Source organism: Mya arenaria, chromosome 16 (assembly GCF_026914265.1).
Source record: "Mya arenaria isolate MELC-2E11 chromosome 16, ASM2691426v1".
NCBI lineage: Eukaryota > Metazoa > Mollusca > Bivalvia > Myida > Myidae > Mya > Mya arenaria.
Window position 1 is genome coordinate 34,918,404 of NC_069137.1, and position 14,318 is coordinate 34,932,721.

General features: G+C 40.3%; 1 protein-coding gene across 1 annotated transcript; it reads left to right on the forward strand.

Moving 5' to 3' along the window:
• Positions 1-775: 775 nt before the first annotated feature.
• LOC128221584 (galactoside alpha-(1,2)-fucosyltransferase 2-like) lies at positions 776-2,715 on the forward strand. The gene is made up of 2 exons (XM_052930189.1): positions 776-1,646; positions 1,852-2,715. The coding sequence occupies exons 1-2, from the start codon at positions 776-778 to the stop codon at positions 2,265-2,267; spliced, it is 1,287 nt and encodes a 428-aa protein (XP_052786149.1). The 3' UTR covers positions 2,268-2,715.
• Positions 2,716-14,318: the final 11,603 nt, after the last annotated feature.

The window sequence follows — 14,318 nt, forward strand, 5'->3', positions numbered from 1 at the left end:
TTTGCCGTAAAGTTTAATAAATATGAATGTTATATGGGATATTTGCTGGAGAGAGATGGGAGACCGAGAGCGAGAGCGAATGCGTGAGAGTGAGAGTTTGTAGTCACTCGTAGTTAACAGAAACTGTGGATTATTTTGGCGAGTATGTTGGTTTTAAAATTGGGACTTAAAGCCTAACATATTATCAATACAGTAACGCCTGACTTAATCAATAATAACTTGTTACGACGTTTATACCTATCCATTCTTAAGTATTAACAAAAGCCAGAAACTATCGAAACTATTTAGCTAATATGACAAACGATGAAATACTTTGAACTATTTTCTGCATTTTAATTTCAGGAGAAGTTAACTACCAGTTACAGTCTTACACCAAGGGATGACCAAGTGGCTTCATATAACGTGAATGTGATAACCGAGCAATGGATGTCTTAAAATGATTGCGTGTGCATTTATAGATGCTTAAGAATTAACTACTAGATAATACAATTAATATTAGATAATACAAAATACAATTAAAATAATGTAAACATGTTGAATAGGCTGTGAACATGTCTAAAGAAATCTCTGTGTAGGGACCGTCTGAATAGTAAAAAGAGTGAAAACAATTCTTATAAGTAAGTAAAGGCTTGGATTGTTTGTGGATACTTAAAAAAACATAACGTAAATAACTTACATAATTTATGCGAAACTGGCCGCCATGCGAAAATACAAATATGTCTTTGTTATCATAACAGTTGCGATATGCTTTCTGTTCGGCGAGCTCCAATATCGAATGGGACATGGAGAAGTTGAAGGGGACTTGCTCTCATTCACACCCAAAGTAGAAACTCAGTATCACACTAATGGCAAGAGAACCATAGGCGTGTATGTATTAGACCTGTTACGGAAAAGACAGACAGCTAAAGACAAGGCGGATACGACGTTATTCCACACTTCAAGGGCTAACAATCAATCAAACGCTGTAGATGACACATGCTTTGATCTGGCATGGCGATACAATATACGCCTAAGAAGTGAATGTGAGTATGGTGTTCAATCCAGTGTCAGATACGGGATACGAAATAGTCCACCAATGAAGGGGGATTCATTTAAAAAGAACGAGGTTCCAGACGTTAAACCAGAATCATCTTATACCACCGAAAGTAATCGTTTAACTTATTTCAAACCCTGTGTACCTTTAAAGGCGAATGGAAAAGGAGTGTTATACATTTCTAAAATGTATGAAAACAAAACTGAGACTGCAATTCGAAATCCTAATTGCAAAACATACATTTCTCTTTCTCTTATGCCAGGAAGGACTGGAAATGATATGTTTCAAGTTGCGGCTCTTATTGGTATAGCAAAACGAAACGGGTTAATTCCATTACTAAACGACAGACTCTCAAAAATGGACTGGTTTTACTTTCCGGATTTGAATTTCGACTTTCCTCTAGAGAATGTCAAAAAGCATCATGTAGAAATGCCTGGTGTTTACGCAGATGGAACGGCAAATCTCAACCCTGCATACAACTGGACCGTAAGGGGATATTTGCAGTCCTGGAGATATTTCGAGAATGCTGCGAGTGTGGTTCGCCAAATATTCAAGATCAAGTCTGTCTACATGGCTCCGGCTAAGGACTTCCTTAACAGTATTTCCAAGACAGGTACATGTATAAGATGACGAGTACTTAATTCGATGTATGTATATATAAAAAAACCTGGTCTACCTTGAAATTTACGAAGAGCGCTGTCTATTAGTATGCGCAACAGCACAGTATAGTTCATCTTCCTCGTCGCAAAACTTAATAGCCAAACGCTTGTGCAATTTTGCACCATTGTAAATCACAATCTTTTTTTTTATTATTTCAGGTTATGTAAATGTGTGCCTTCATTATAGAAGAGGCGATATGTTAATGACGTCAGCAATCCGACGAGGATACACGGTTGCCGGTCTCGATTTTGTGGCGAAAGCAATGACTTTTTATGAGCAGAAGTTTACAAATGTGACGTTCGTTGTCCTAAGCGACGGCATTCAATGGTGTAGAAATAATATTAAGAAATCAAACGTAGTATTTAGCCCATTCGAAGTTGCTGCTATAGATTTTGCCTTATTGACTTCATGTGATCATGTGATAGTGACTTCCGGTACATTCGGGTGGTGGGGCGCGTGGTTATCAAGGGGGACAACTGCGTATTACGCTGGTTATCCCGGAGTGAATACGTGGTTGGAAACAAAAATGGATCGCTCAGATTATTACCCAAACGATTGGATTGGAATATTGTAATGTGATGATGAGTGGATGTGAAGAGAGATTATTTTCAGCAAAATGACAGTAGATAAAAAAAAACGTTTTAAATATTGCTTAAGTTATTTTTCTTAATATCCGTGATGGTTTTGTTGCTCATTATTTGTCAATTTGTGTCCATGAGATTATTGATAAGTGTATTGATTTTATGCATGATTATAATTTCTACTGAGTGATATTTTTTAAATGAAGAAAGTCGAAAACAGTTATTTTTAGAGCTATAGAAATTGTGAGATGCCCAAAAAATCACAGAGGCTGTGTGCCTCTTATTGGAAAAGTTGCATTATTTTATTTATGTTTCTATTCATATATTATAATTCAGGACTTCTATTCGACAACGCTGCAAAAACACATATATTTCATCTGCATACACATTTTCGACACGCTTTGTACAAATGGTGTACGTTAAGAAAACATAAATCATGGCAAAGAGATATAGGTCTTATACGTTTGTTCTAAATAATCAGTTGAACCGTGACAAGAAGAGATAAGTCCTATTGTGTTAAATGTTCTTCCGTGTTTTTTTTTTGTTTTTGTGAATGATTTTTTTTTCTGATCAGTGGCATTGTGTTGACCCTGTGCTAATGAACGGGGTTTATGTTTAAACTTCGACTACTTGACTTGTTTGTGTAGTTTTTCATATAAATATCTATATTCTTGTTTTGAATTATCAGTTGAACCGTGACAAGAAGAAATAGGTCATATATCATATATGATGACGGTAAAGTTGGAAGGCAGCTGGTAGTTGGTAGTTGGGGATTCGAATATTCAACTACCTACCCGTTGCCAGTTGGGGATTCGAATAGTCAACTACCTGCTAGTTGCCAGTTGGGGATTCGAAAAATCAGAGTTAGCTGTGGATATTGAGCTTCTCGACTATTTCCAGTCGTTTATTCGTGAATATTCAACTACTTACCAGTCAGTAGTTGGGGATTCAGAGTATGTGTCTATATATAATCGTCTGGAAATGGTCGAATATCCGACTGGCGAATATACGAATAAAAGTGATTTAAAACAGTGTTTGTCGCAAATATACATATGTGTAGATGCATAAACAAACATTAGGCGGTCGAATTTCCATATGTGACCTTTAAAACCATATAAATGGACATAATCTGAATTCTCAACTACTGACTGGTTAGTAGTTGAATATTTGCGAATAATCGACTGAAAATGGTCGAATATCAGACTGGCGAATATACGAATAAAAGTGATTTAAAACAGTGTTTGTCGCAGAGATACATATGTGTACATGCGTAAACAAACATTTGGCGGTCGAATTTTCCATATGTGACCTTTAAAACCATATATATGGACATAATCTGAAACCCCAACTACTTACTCGTAAGTTGTTGAATATTCGCGAATAATCGACTGGAAATGGTCGAATATACGACTGGCGAATATACTAATAAAAATGATTTAAAACAGTGTTTGTCGCAGAGATACATATGTGTACATGCATAAACAAACATTTGGCGGTCGAATCTTTCATATGTGACCTTTAAAACCATATATATGGACATAATCTGAAACCCCAACTACTGACTGGTATGTAGTTGAATATTCACGAATAATCGACTGGAAATGGTCGAATATCCGACTGGCGAATATACGAATAAAAGTGATTTAAAACAGTATGTGTCGCAAAGATGCACATGTGTGCATGCACAAACAAACATTTGGCGGTCGAATTTTCCATATGTGACCTTTTAAAACAGCATGCTACGTTAATGTTTTTGAATAGAACAATGGTTTTTAACATTAAGATAACCCGATAAGGCCTAAAAATACATTTGGTTCGGGTTACCAGACCCTACCTACGAAATAGGCTCAGACCTTGCCATTTTTAGGGTCGGTTGGTAGTCAGTGTATGTATGAATATGGAGTTTTGAACCTTAAGCTTTATACAGAAGATTACTTTAACATCAATACTCCAATAATGGCAATATAGTTTTTATTTAAAGCCTAATGCCTACCTACCCTACTTGTTTTGAAATAGGATGTAACCCTTACCAAACCTATTTTATCTGACCTAACCAAAATGCTGCTTTAAAGTCCAATATGATAAAAGCCTTTGAAGTTGCCGCTTACATAAGATAGACATTTTTTACATTAATGTAATTAATGTTTCAGGATATTGAAAATACTAAACTGTTGTGCAATATTATATTTAAAGTTATAAATATGTCTTTACATTTCAAATCTAAATTTGTGTACATGTATTGTGCTTATAACTCGTGGGTAGAATGAGTTATTTTTAAAAGCATGAATCTTTGAAAAGGGACAGGGACATTCTAGAAACACACGTGTATATAGGGTCATTGACAAAGTAGAAACACAAATGTTATTTTTGCCCTTTAAAATATTGATAAACTGGCTGCTTATTTTGGCTTTTATTATACCCCCGAAAAATGAAGTTTGAAGGGGGTATATTGGAGTTATCCAGTGGTCGGTCGGTCGGTTTGTCGGTTCGTCGGTCTGTCCGTTGCAACTTACCTTGTCTGTAGCATAACTAAAAAACTACTAGATGGAATCGGAAGTGCAGTGTACAATAATCATAACTTTATTCTTGATTATTACTGAGTTCTTGCCCTTTGTTACTTTTTTGTCCGGAGTATAACTTGAAAAATACTGGATGGAATTCATTGGAACTTCATACAATGGTAAAGCACAATGAGAGGAAGCGCAGTATTTGAGAACCATAACTGTATTTAAGCTTATTACTGAATTATTGCCCTTTATTTGTGTTTTTGCTGTCATTTATTTCCAGACATTACCTTGCAAACTTCTAGATAGAATTTATTGAAACTTCATACAATGGTAAAGCACAATGAGAGGAAGTGCAGTTCATAAGTACCATAACTCTATTCTTGGTTATAACAGAGTTATTGTCCTTTGTTACTTTTTTGTCCGGAGTATTACTTGAAAAGTACTGGATGGATTCCATAGAAACTTTATACATTGGTAAAGCACAATGAGAGGAAGTGCAATGTTCGAGAACCATAATTCTACTTTAGCTAATTACTGAGTTATTGCCCTTTATGTTTGTTGCTGTCATTTTTTTCTAGACTTTACCTTGCAAACCACTTGATAGAATTAATTGAAACTTCATACAACGGTAAAGAACAATGAGAGGAAATGCAGTGTACAAGAACCATAACTCTACTTTAGCTAATTATAGAGATATAGCCTTTTATACTATTGTCTTATCCCGAGCATATCTTTTGGATGGAATTTAATAAAGCTTCATACAGTGATAGATCATAATGAGAGGAAATGCAGAGTACAGGAACCGCAATTCTATTTCAGCCAATTACAGAGTAATTTCTCTTTGTTACTTTTTTCTTGTCCGGAGCATAACTTGAAAATTACTGGAATGTAATAAAACTTTATACAATGGTACAGCACAATGAGAAGGAGTTCAGTATACATGAATCATTACACTATTTTAGAAATTACAGAGTTATTGCTTTTTTCTGTTTGATTTTTGTCAAATTTTTGTCCGGACAATAACTTAAAAACTACTAGATGGAATTTCATAAAACTTCATACAATGTTAAATCATAATGAAAGGCGGCGTTCGGGAGAATTATTCACCTTCAGTGATAGCTCTAGTTAATTTTGTTCTCATGTAGGCATACAACAGTACGGAATTCAAACATTTTTAGTTAACATAAAATATATTCTTATTGATAATGATTACAACTGTTCATTTTTAAGGGACACAAAGGTTGTAAGAATTTGTTTTAAAATCTGTTCATTTATTTTAATTTACACATATTCGTACTTTTTATCGATCACTTGCCATCAACATGCAGATACTCATGTAAAAAGAATTGTGTTAATTTTAGCGTAACTCATGCTTTACAGCAAAATGTCCTCTGTAATATTTTATTTATATTATTAATTTTCATAGCTGACACAAAAGAGCTCTAATTTTACTTTTGATGATATTTCATCATTGGTACAAGCATTAGGTTTGCCTTTCAAATGAAAATTGTTTTTGGAATGACCTTTGAAATGTGAACGAGCAGATTCTGTTACATTTTTTACGTGTTTGCTACTCGCATTTTGCAACATTGTTGATGTGTGCCTTTTGAACTTTCAGTAAATGCCTGGAAACTCTTTGTAGTTAATAAAATTACTTTTTGGAATAAAACTGATATGGTGCTAAGTTGTGAATGGGTTTGAAATAAAATACCGAGTTAATGGAATTAGACTACAAGTGTGCTTTCCAGCGATCCTACATTTCCTTCTTTTTTCCACTTCCTTCCCACTTGAAAGGTTTCCTATTTTTTCCTACTTTTTGGTAATTCTTTCATAAAATTCGTCATAGCTGTGAAAATACATCAACATCATGCTATATAGAAAATGGTAAAAGGAAGTTCCTAGATTAATGAAAAACCCTTATTTTCCGTACATTTTAAGCTGGATTTGTCTCTGTAGTTATTCATATAAATATTTATACCAACTGCATAACTGGTCAAATACTACTGCATGACCTCTGATTCTGTTCTCTTGTGCACATTCAATTCTTTCTAGGAAGGATACTTTTGTCACTTTGTAAATCATTCTTTTAATTCGTCGCCGTAGAGTCACAAAGTGTGTTTTTACATAAGCAGCATCCAAAAAAGTGAATGTATCATTATGTTTTCGATTCATTTTTACTGGTGTTTTCTTTTCGTGTTATCTTATATAATCGTTTTGTTTCCTGTACGCTCAAACTTCTATAAGTATCCAAAATGTTTTTTTTTCTACGGTGGAACAGAGGTGACATCCGTATACTTTATTTTTATAATGGCCATAACTTAGTAAATTGAGGCCACAACTAGTAATTTGTTGTAAAATACATCTGACTTCAACTGAATTTATGAATAAATCAGACACAAGCACTGAGAGTTTAAAATTATAATGCAATAGGAACACCGATATCTTTCATTTATGTTTAGCTTTTCTCGCTTAAGTGAGGTGATCACTCCCATTTAAAAAGACAAAAGTTTTCATGGTGTTAAAAACCTTTTTCACTCGGTTGTTGGATAACATTGGTCATTTTTCATATATATGTACAACTAATTCCAGTTTCAGATTTATTTAAAAGAATGAAACAGATGACAAAGTACAAACATGCATAATCAATAGAAACATAACAATACACATTTGTATAAGAAATTTGATTCATGAAACACAATCAGAAGCAAAAAAATACAAGAACTAAAATGACAAAATTTCAAAGTAAATAAATATGAGAATAGTTCAGATTTTCACTTATAACTTCAATACCCTTCATTCAATTTACTTAGTACTTCACACAGTTGTTCAGGGCCGTGACTTAATAATTAATTAATACAGATCTTGTTTTATAAAAGTGCTCACTCCCTGTTTTTTCAACCAGACTTGTGACTGGCTTAGGTCAGGTTTAACACTTGACAAAGGAGAAGTTACACACCATTACTCTGCCAGCACCCTTAAGAGCCCTCCCAGGCGGGTTATCTACTGTAGAGGTCCTAGCGAGGAGTAGTACTGGGCCTCTCGGAACATTTCTACGGGGCCACACTGGTATTTTATGGGCATAACACCAAACTAATGATCAAGATACACGAAAAGATATACTGAAGCAAGTATCGGGTGCATCAGCCGCATAGTCCGATCAGTATCGAAAGGATGTCTGCAATCAACATCATGTACTTAAACCACCAGTCAGGCTTGAAAACTCTAATGAGTTCACCTTCAAACATGCATCATTGGGTAATGAAGCAATTGTTTGGCCACAGACTCACTTTGTCTATTAAAAATTAGGTAGGAAATGGTAACTAGTATCGCAGATACCTATTTCCGTTTTTGTTTTTTGTTTTTTTGTCATCACCATCATGACTACCACCACCAAGACCATCACAACCATCATGACCACGACAATCATGACCATCACAATCACCACCGTGCTTATCAACAACATGACCATCACCACAATCACCGTGCTCATCACCATCATGACCACCACAATCATGACCACCACCTCCACCGTGCTCATCACCATCATGACCACAACAATCATGACCACCACCTTTACCTTGCTTATCACCATCATGACCACCACAATCATTACCTCCACAATCATGACCACCACATCCACCGTGCTCATCCCGATCTGACCACTACAATCATGACCACCACCACCTCCACCGTGCTCATCACCATCTGACAACCACAATAATGACCACAACCTCCACCGTGCTCATCACCATCATGACCACCACAATCATGACCACCACCTCCACCGTGCTCATCCCCATCTGACCACCACGATCATGACCACCACCTCCATCGTGCTCATCACCATCTGACCACCACAATCATGCATGACCACCACCTCGACAGTGCTCATCACCATCATAGCCAACACAATCATGACCACCAACTCCACCGTGCTCATCCCAATCTGACCACCACAATTATTACCACCAACTCCACCGTGCTCGTCACCATCATGACCATCACAATCATGACCACCGCCTTCACCGTGCTTATCACCATCATGACAACCACAATCATGACCACCACCTATACCGTGCTCATCACTATCATGACCACCACAATCATGACAACCAACTCCACCGTGCTCATCACCATTATGACCACCACAATCATGACAATAAAACTCCACCGTGCTCATCACCATCATGACCACCACAATCATGACCATCACCTCCACCATGCTCATCCCCATCAGACCTGCACAATCATGACCACCACCTCCATCATGCTCATCACCATCATGACCACAACAATCATGACCACCACCTCCACCTAAATGTCTATCACTATCACCACCACCAGAATCATCACTTCAATATCCATCATCACCTCCACCTCCAACCCCACCACCTCCACCTCCACCTCCATCACCATCACCATCATCAACTCCACCTGAATCACCATTTCCAACTGCACATCAATCGCCGTCACCACAACCACCATCATCCCAACCACCTTCACCATCACCACCACCTCCATCACCATCACCACTCATATCATCACCTCCACCTAAATCACGATTTCCAACTGCACATCAATCACTACTATCACTATCATCACCTCCAACAAGAGCACCTACACCTGCATCACCATCATCACCTCCCCCTCAATCACCATCACCATCATAACCTCCACCTCCACTATAACCTCCTCCTCCATATTTCCACCTTAATCACCACCACCAACATCATCACTTCAACAATCGCCTCCACCACCATCACCTACACCATCATCACTATCACCACCAGAATCACCCTCCCATCACCTCCACCATTTCCAACTGCACATCAATCACCATCACCTCCACCATCACCTCCACCTCCATCTTCACCATCACCGCCACCTCCATCACCACCATCTCCACCTAAATAAGCATCACCATCAACATAATCACATCCACCATCATCACCATCATCACCTCTACCTCAATCACAATCACCATCACCACCTCCACCTCCACCATCACATTCTTCTCCATCACCAACACCATAATCATCATCCCCATCACCACCACCAGCATCATCACCTCCACCTTACCCTCCTCCTCCATCACCACCTCCTCCATCTCAATAAACTGCACAAGCATCATCACCTCCACCTCCACCATCACCTCCATCACCTCCACCATCAACATCACCTTTATCTCAATCACCAACGCCTTCATCACCACCAACATCATCACCTCGACCTCAATCACAACCACCTCAACCCGAATCACCTCAACCTCATAACTATCACAATCACACTCACAACCTTCATCACCACTACCATCATCAGCAGCACCATTACCATCATCATCATCACCTCCACCTCAATCACCACCACCAGCATCATCACCTCCACCATCACCTCAACCTCCATTACCACCACCTCCACCTCCGTCAACATCACCTCAATCACCATTCAAAACTGCACATCAATCACCATCACCATCACCATCATCACCTCCACCATAACCTCCACCTCCATCACCTCACCATCATCACCTCCACCTATATCACCATCATCACCAGCATCACCACCTCCATCATCATCAGCAACATCACCATCATCACCACCTCCACCTTAATCACTATCACCAACAGCATCATCACCTCCATCACCTCCACCATTTTCAACTGCACACCAATCACCATCATCATCTCAACCTTCACCATCACCTCCACCACTATCACCTAAATCACCACAATCAGCATTATCACCTCCAGCTCCACAATCACCTCCACCTCCATCACCTCCACTTTAATCACCACCACCATCACCACCAGCAAAATATCCTTCACCTCCACCATCACCTCCACCTCCGTCACCATCACCTTCATCACCATCAACTCCACCTCCATCACCTTAACCTCAATCACTTTCGTCATCACCACCACCTCCACCTCAATCACCATCACCTCCACCATCATGGCCACTTCCACCTCAATCACCATCACCACTACCAGCATCATCACCTCAACCTTACAAATCACCTCCACCGTCATCATAACCACCTACGTAACCATCACCTCCACTTCCATCACCTCAACCATTTTCAACTGCATATCAATCACCATCGCCATCACCATCGTCACCTCCGCCTCAACCATTATCTCCACCTCCATCACCACCACCTTCACCTCAATCACCATAACCATCACCTCCACATTGATAATCACCTCCACTTCAACCTCAATCACCATAAACATCACCAGCCCCAGCATCACCACCTTTACCATCACCTTCACCTCCATCACCACCACCTCCATAACCAGCACCTCCATCTTCATCACCTCAACCATTTCCAACTGCATATCGATCACCATCACCATCACCATCATCACCTCTTGACACCTCCACTTCAATCACCATCATCACCACCAGCGTCATCACATCCACATATACCATCACCGCCACCTTCATCTCATCACTTTCACCTCAATCAAAATTTCCAAATGCACATCAATCACCATTACTATAACCATTATCACCTCCACCTCAATCAACATCACCATCACCATAAACAGCATTATTACCTCAACCTCCACCATCACCTCCACCTCCATCACCACCACCTCTATCACCGTCATCTCCACCTAAATCACAATTACAATCATCACCAACAGCATCATCACCTCAACCTCCATCATCACCTCCACCTCCATCACCTCAACCATCACCATTATCCACTCCACCTCCACCATAACCTCCATCTTCATCATTAAGACTTCCATCTCAATGACCATCACCATCATCATCTCCACCACCATCAGCTCCAACACCATCACAATCATCACCTCCACCTCAATCACCATCACCATCATCACCTCCACCATCACTTTCACCTCCATCACCCTCAATCACCATGCCCATCATTACCAGAAGCATCATCACCTCCATCATCACCTCAACCGCCATCACCTCTACCTCAATCACCATAACCACCAGTATCACCACTCCCATCACCTTCACCATTGCTAACTGCACATCAATCACCATCACTATCACTATAAACACCTCCACATTCACCATCACCTCCACCTAAATCACAATCATCTCCACCTTAATCACCATCACCATCACAACCACCAACATTATCGCCTCCATATCAATCAACAAAACCTCCACTTCCATCACCTCTACCTCAATCACTATCACCACCAACACCTTCATAACCACCAACATCATCACCTCCACCTCAATCACCATCACAACCACTAGCATCATCACCTTTCACTTCCACCATCACCTCCACCTCCATCACCAGCACCTCCATCTCCATCACCATTACCTCAATAACCATTCCCAACTGCATATCAATCATCATTACCATCACCATAATCATTTCCACCTCCACCATCACCTCCAGCTTAATCACCATCACCACCACCAGCATCATCACCTCCGCCAACACCTCCACCTAAATCACCATCACCACCAGCATCAACACCGCCATCACCTTTACCAATTCCAACTGCACATCAATCACCATCACCATGAACATCATCACCTCAACCTTCACCATCACATCCAACTCCATTACCACCACCCCCACTTCAATCAATACCATCAGCATCATCATATCCACCTCCAACTCCATCACCACCATTTCCATCACCATAACTTCCACCTCAATCATCATCACCACCGCCAGCAACATAACTTCCACCTCCACGATCACCTCCACCTTACTTAAGTCTCTACCACCTCAAAAACTATCAACATCACCACCACCATCATCATCACCTCCACCTCAATCACCTAAACTTCAATCACTATAATCATCAACACCACCATCACCTCCATCCCATCCTTTCCACCTCCACCTCCATCACCAATACCATCATCATTTCCACCTCAATCACTATTTCAAACTGCACATCAATCACCATCACCATTACCAACATCACTTCTAATCACCTTCACTACGACCTCAATCACAATCACCATCACCACCACCAGCATCATCACCTTCACCTCCTCCATCACCTCCACCTCAATCCATATCACTATCACCATCGTCACATCAATCACCATCACCACCACCAACATCATCACCTCAACCTCCATCATCACCTTAATCACCACCACCATCACCTCCTCCATCTCAAAAACCATCAACATCATCACCTTCAGCTCTACCTCCACCTCAATCACCATCCCAATCACAATCGCCAGCATTATCACCTCCACCATCACCTCCATCACGATCACCATCATCACCTTCACATAAATCACGATCACCACAAGCATCACCTTCACCATTTACAACTACACATCAATTACCATCACCATCACCATCAACACCTCCACATCCATCCCAACACCTCCACCTGAACCATCACCTCCTGCATCACAACTATCACTTCCACCACCATCACCATCATCACCTCAGCATCAATCACCATCTCCATCAACACCACCTGCATCATCACTTCCACCTTCACCATCATATCCATCATCAGCACCATCACTTCTTCCACCTCAATCACCATCCCTATCGCCACCACCAACATCATCACCTCCACGTAAACCATCACCTTCATCACTGCCACCATCATCAACTCCACCTCAATCACCATCACCACCAGCATCACCTCCACCATTTCCAACTACATATGAATCACCATCATCATCAACTCCACCAGCATCATAACCTCCACCTCCACCGTCAACACCACCCGCATTATCACCTCCACCACCACCATCCCATTCCAATCACCCCAACCTAAATCAACATCACCATCACCTCCATAACCACGACCTCCATTATCATCACCTCCACGTCCATCACCTAAACCATTTAAGAATGCACATCAACCACCATCATCATCACCATCATCATCTCCACCTCAACCATCATCTCCATAACCAACACATCCATCACCATTACCTCCACCTCCATCACCTCAACCAATTTCAACTGCACATCAATTACCATCAAAATCACCATAAACACACAACTCAACCATCACCTTCACCTTAATTATCATCTTTATCATCACCTCCATCTCCATCACTTCCACCACCACCACCACCACCTCAATCTCAATCACCATCACCATAATCACCACCACCTCCATCACCTTAACCACCACCTAAATCATCATACCCATCACCACCACCAACATCATCACCTCCACCTCCATCACCACCACCTCCACTCCATCACTATCACCAACGTTAACCCCACCTCCATCACCTCTACCTCAACCATCACCTCCATCACCACAACTATCATAAACACCACCTTAATCTCATCACTACTAGCATCCCCACCTCCATCACCGCCACCATTTTCAACTGCACATCAATCACCATCACCATCATCATCTCAACGTTCAACATCACCTCCACCTCAATCACTTCCACCGCCACTTCAATGACCACCACCATCATCATCACATCCACCTACAACTTTATCACCACCACCTCCATCACCATTACTACACCTCAATCATCATCACCATCACCAAAACCAACATCATTACCTCCACCTCCACCATCACTGCC